The 6,040-nt window shown below is 42.6% G+C and overlaps 1 protein-coding gene across 1 annotated transcript in view; it reads left to right on the top strand.

Moving 5' to 3' along the window:
* Positions 1–1,157: 1,157 nt before the first annotated feature.
* Positions 1,158–6,040, top strand: part of eogt (EGF domain-specific O-linked N-acetylglucosamine (GlcNAc) transferase) — a 63,444-nt gene continuing 58,561 nt past the window's right edge. Inside the window, exon 1 of the mRNA XM_048606737.1 lies at positions 1,158–1,192. Within this exon, the coding sequence (XP_048462694.1) occupies positions 1,158–1,192 (35 nt within the window). The remainder of the gene's footprint in view (positions 1,193–6,040) is intronic.

Here is a 6,040-nt window from a genome sequence, read left to right as displayed (position 1 = left end):
ATGGATTATAAGAGATCGTAAGAACTGCAGATGCTGGAGTCAGAGATAACACAGTGTGGAGGTGGAGGAACACAGCAGGCCAGGCAGCATCAGAGGAGCAGGAAAGTTGATGGTTTGGGTCAGGACCCTTCTTCAGAAATGGGGAGGGGGAAGGAGCTCAGAAATAAATAGAGAGAAGGGGTGGGGTTGGGGAAGGTAGGTGGTATGGTGACAGGTGAGTGCAGGTAGGCAGTGGTGGGGATTGGTCAGTGAGATGGTAGGGGCGGATAGGTGGGAGAGATGATGGACAGATTGTGTCAGGTTAAGGAGGCATGGATGAGAGGGAGAGTTGGTCATGGGATGAGACTGGGGGTGGGGAGATTTTGAAACTGGTAAAATCCACATTTAGGCCATTGGGCTACAGGCTCCCAAGGTGGAATATGAGGTACTGCTCCTTCAGTTTGCGGGTGGTGTTATTGTGACACTGGAGGAGGCCCAGGATGGATATGTCACCCAGGGAGTGGGAGCGGGAGCTGAAATGGTTCGCGACCAGAAGGTGTTGTTGTTTGTCGCGAACAGAGCGCAGGTGCTGTACAAAGCAGTCTCCAAGTCTCCGCTTGGTCTCACCGATGTAGAGGAGGCCACGTTGGGAACAGCGGATGCAGTAGACCATGTTGATGAATGTGCAGGTGAACCTCTGTCTGCAGTGGAAGGTTTGTTTTGTGCCTTGAATGAAGGTGAGAGGGGAGGTCTAGCCGCAGGTGTAGCACTTCCTGTGGTTGCAGGAAAAGGTGCTGGGGGGGGATGATGGGGTTAGGGGGGAGTGTGGAGCAGGTGAGGGAGTCGCAGAGAGTGCGGTCCCTACGAAAGGCAGTTAGGGATGGGGAGGGAAATACATCTTTGGTTGTGGGGTCAGATTGTAGTTATTTAAAAAAGCAGTTTACATCAAATCCTCTAAATGTTGCATGAACAAAATGACTTTTAAGTAACTGACAAAACAACCGGCGACACTCGTGTAGCATCTTAACCAGTTCATCTTGCATTTTCTGGCAACCCCAATCGAGGATCAACGCTTCATTACGATTTTCTCTGAAGTGGGTGTTTGGTTTTTTGCACAGAGAGGGACCGCTTCTGGCCTGTGCACTGTCCGGGGAAACATTGGAACGTTGCACCTTGCGATGGCGCCGCGCTCGGCTGTGGAACGTCGGCCCAGGTATCGAACGCTGCCGAAGGATACAATGTCTCCGCGGCTCCCCAGTGTAGCGATCGCTGCCCTGCGCCTGCATGAGCGAGTACCCCGGCTTCATTACCGACAAGACCAGGGCTTTACTGGGCCTACCCCCGATCGAACAGGAAAATAAAAGCCAGGGCTACACGATATCCCCATTTAAAACGCAGCAGAGGCCACTCCAAACTTCAGCCTGCAAACCACTGACTGTCTAAACAGTCCGTTAAAACTCGGGCAACTGGGTAACTTCGCCTTGGTTGAACCTTGTTCGGAGATTTTTGTTTGAGTTGGCGTGGTGGAGGAGGGAGGTTGAGAGCTATTCATGGTGCTATTGCAGGATTTGAATTGTCGCACTTGGCTAATGTCTACAGCTTTAAGTAAATGCATATTATTACCAATTATGTACAGCCAGCTTCTGTGAGATGGACTCGATCGGTCCCGAGGTTTAAAGTCTTTTAACATGGTGATTAGCGGAATTATACAGAATAGGAAAGCTCTATGGTGAACCGCGCTGAGCTACCCGAGGCCTCGGCATCGCTGGGTTAGGGAATGGAAATTGACTGGTTCTCTTTCTGGTCAATATCCACCTGGAAGCCTCTATCAGGAGCGTAAAAGATATGCCAGAGCCACAACAGCGTATTCTGCTCTCTTAGCCTACTCCTCAACTGAACATGCACTTTCCTGAATGTACAAACGTTCCTTTAAGAGACAAACTCCCTCCTTGACTGTCTTAATGAGACACCCTTTATTTTCAAACGCGCCTTGTGTTCCTAGCGGAAACATTTTAACCTCCCCAGAATCTAACGTTTTTCACTAAGCTCACCTCTCATTGCTCTGAACTCCATTGTGTATAGTTCCACCGATTTGCCCTTCCTCATAAGAATTTGAATGCAGAATACAGGGTTAATGGCAGGAATCTCGGCATTGTGGAGGAACAGAGGGATTTTGGGGTCCACGTCCATAGATCCCTCAAAGTTGCTACCCAAGTTGATAGGGTTGTAAAGAAGGCTTGTGGTGTGTTGGCTTTCATTGGCAGGTGAATTGAGTTTAAGAGCTGCGAGGTTATGCTGCAGCTCTATAAAACCCTGGTTAGACCACACTTGGAATATTGTGTTCAGTTCTGGTCACCTCATTATAGGAAGGATGTGGAAGCTTTAGAGAGGGTGCAGAGGAGATTTACCAGGATGCTGCCTGGACTGGAGGGCAGGTCTTATAAGGAAAGGTTGAGGGAGCTAGGGCTTTTCTCATTGGACCAAAGAAGGATAAGAGGTGACTTGATAGAGGTGTACAAGATGATGAGAGGCATAGATAGAGTGGATAGCCAGAGACTTTTTCCCAGGGCAGAAATTACTATTATGAGGGGACATAATTTTAAGGAGATTGGAGGAAGGTTCTTCACGCAGAGAATGGTGGGTATGTAGAATGCGCTGCTGGCAGTGGTAGTGGAGTCAGATACTTTAGAGACTTTTAAGCGGCTCTTAGGCACATGGAGGATAGTAAAATGTAGGGTATGCAGGGTAGTTTGATCTTAGTAGGATAATAGGTCGGCGCAACATCGTGGGCTGAAGGGCCTGTACTGTGCTGTACTGTACTATGTACTATGTTCTTAAAACCTTCCATCCTTGGAACCAGCCTATAGTGAACCTTTGTGGAACTGTTTCCAGTGCACATATATTCTTCCCTAAGTAAGGAAACCAAAACTATACTCCGAATGAAATCTTATGGATGTCCTGTGCAAGCCTTCCCTATCTATATACTTGAACTCCCTTGGAGTAAAGGCCAAAATTCTACTTGCCTTCCTAATGCTTTGTTTTATCTGTGTGTGAACTTTTTGTGAATCTGACCTCAGTGCAGCAGCATTCACCAAGCTCTCTCTGTTTAAATAATAATCTAGTTTTCTATTCTTTCTGCCAAAATGGACAATGTCACAATTTTCCACATTATAATTCTTCTTCCAAATTTTTGCCCACTCCATTCCGTGGCTTCCTCACAAGTTATTTTCCAACCTATCGTTGTGTCACAAGTAAATTTGGCTACAATACACGCTGTCCATACAACCATGTTATCAATATAGATAACAAGTAGTTGAGATCCCAGCTCTAATCAGGTTGATATTGCACTTGTTGCAATTAGACAAGATATTGAATCTGACTTTGTTTGTTGTTATGTAACCAATTTTCTATCTATATTAAGACATTGCTTCTAAACCATGACCTTGTAACTTGTATGCTGACCCTTTGTGTTGCATCATATTGAATCCTTTTTGGAGGTCAAAATACAATAGATCTGCATGTTCCTGTTTATCTGCCTTGCTTGTTACATAGAGTCATAAAAGTCATAGAGTAATGCAGCATGGAAACAGGCCCTTTGGCCCAACCTGGTCCATGCTGACCATGGTGCTCTCTCAGAGATAGTAGGAACTGCAGATGCTGGAAAATCTCAGATAACAAGGTGTAGAGCTGGATGAACACAGCAGGCCAAGCAGCCTTCCTGCTCCTATGATGCTGCTTGGCCTGCTGTGTTCATGGTGCTCTATCAGCTAGTTCCAATTGCCTGCATTTGGTACATATCCCTCTAAACCCTTCTCATCCATGTGCCTATCCAAATGTTTTTTACATGTTGCAATTCTACCTACCTTAACCAATTTCTCCGGCAGCCCATTCCATATATACACCACGCTTTGTGTGAAGAAGTTGCTCCTCAGGTCCTTCTTAAATCTATCCCCTCTCACCTTAAGCCTATGCCCTCTAGTTTTCAATTCCCCAATCCTGGAGAAAAGTCTATATGCATTCATCCTATCTACGCCCTCATGGTCACCACTCATTCTCCAACGTTCCAAGGAATAAAGTACTCTCTTGGCCAATCTCTCCCTATAACTCAGGCTACTAGTCCTGGCAACAGACTCGTAACTCTTCTTTGCACACTTTCCAGTTTAACTATGTCTTTCCTATAACAGGGTGACCAAAACTGTACACAATACTCTAAATGCGGCCTCATCAATGACTTATATAACTGTAACATAATGTCCCAACTCGTACACTCAATGTCTTGATCGATGAAGGCCAGCATGTTAAATGCCTTCTTCACCACCCTGTATAAGTCCTACCTTGGTTTGACTTTCCAAAGTGCAACACCTCACACTTATCTGTATGAATTGCATTTGTCAATCCTCAGCCCACTTGTCTGCCTGATCAAGATCCTCTGTAATTTTTGATAACCTTCTTCGCCATTAACAATGCTTCCTAATTTTGTATCGTTTGCAAACTTTACTAATCGTGCCTTGTACATTCACATCATAATCATCCTGAAAGAACTGTTATAAATTTTTCAAACATAATCAGTTTTATTGTGATTTTCTATATGACCTGTTTCTATTCAGTATGGATCCCAGTATGTTCCCAGTGACTGGTTAATTGTTCCCTGCTCTCTTTTTTTTTGAATGGATGTGCTATTTGTAGTTTTACAATTTTCTCAGACCTTTTGTATTCAAGGAAGTTTTAGAAGATTTTAGTCGACACGTCTGCTATCTCTGTGGCCAATTGTTTTAGGATGCACACTGTCACATCCAGGGAATTTGTAAGCTTTTAATCTCATTAGTTTTCCTAGTACTTTTTCTATCAAAGTACTGATTGTTGTGAATCTTCCCTACCTTTCAGTTTCAAATTTCCCCTTATTCTTGGGAGGCTTTTTGTGTCTTCTACTTTGAAGACAAATTTAAAATAATTGTTCAGAATTTGCCATGACCTTATTTCTGCCATTTATTAATTTTCCAGTCTTAGTCTTAAAAGTATCAATACTAGCTACTTTACCATTCTATTCTATTCCATTTTATTTTGACATTCTTTCATAGTTAGTTGAACAAATGAAATATAACTAGTGGCTTGTTTTATCCGGGCTCCAAAAATGCCACATTATGCACACTTTCTCCTAGCTGTATCTCTGCTGTGTTGTATTCAACAATTAGACATGAGGTATGATGAATAATTCTTTCCTAATACTGAAAACTGGAACAACTTGTTCAGTATTTCCTTTCTCTTACAATTTGCAATATATTTTAAGAAGCCAGAAGAGGCATCGCTTGATCATTTGTGCCTGACTTACCTCAACTTCTCATTTACTGTTCTCATGTTTGGTGTTGCCTTGTGCTGTGGGTGTTCGCATGTTTTCATAATTTCTTAAATCATGTGTTTTCTACTCTTTATCAAACCTATGACTCAGATAATAAGCCCTGAAAGAAAAGCTTAAGTAGTTTATAAACTAACCTGAAGCACAAAATCAGTTTTCTGGTTTGTAGGCCCCCGTGTTATTTGTTGGTTTTATTAACTTGAGTTTTTGTTTTATTTCTGTTTCATCATACTGCGTGTTGATAAATTATGATGGGGGAGTTATAATTTTAATGCAACTATAGTAGATTTATTGAGATCGTATTTAGGTTGTTGTTGGGATGTTGCTTTCCCAGTTTATTATGACTGTAATGTAATTGGAAGATTCAGATTGAATTGTAATCTGCAAATGAAAGTCTTTCTGAGGAAAGTCAATAATCAATGCAACATAGCTGTAGGTTTACAATATGTACAATAGGTTTATTCCCATGTTGACTATGAAAACAATGCTGCCTATTGATTAATAGGGTTCTTAAAATTCAAGTTTGCATATTTTGCACAAATGCAAGTAAACATTATTTACAGAACTAAATTTGAACATTAACCTTGCTGAGATGCAGGAAGTACTGAAATTAACCTGAAATATTGACCTCAGTATGTGATAGAGAAGCCATTCAGAGAGATATGGAACATTTTAATGAAGTGAAGTATTCCAGGGTTAGAACACTGG

Source organism: Rhincodon typus, chromosome 16 (genome assembly GCF_021869965.1).
Source record: "Rhincodon typus isolate 14 chromosome 16, sRhiTyp1.1, whole genome shotgun sequence".
Lineage (NCBI taxonomy): Eukaryota > Metazoa > Chordata > Chondrichthyes > Orectolobiformes > Rhincodontidae > Rhincodon > Rhincodon typus.
The sequence above is the reverse complement of the archived record's forward strand: the minus strand, read 5'-3'. Positions and strand labels throughout refer to the sequence as shown.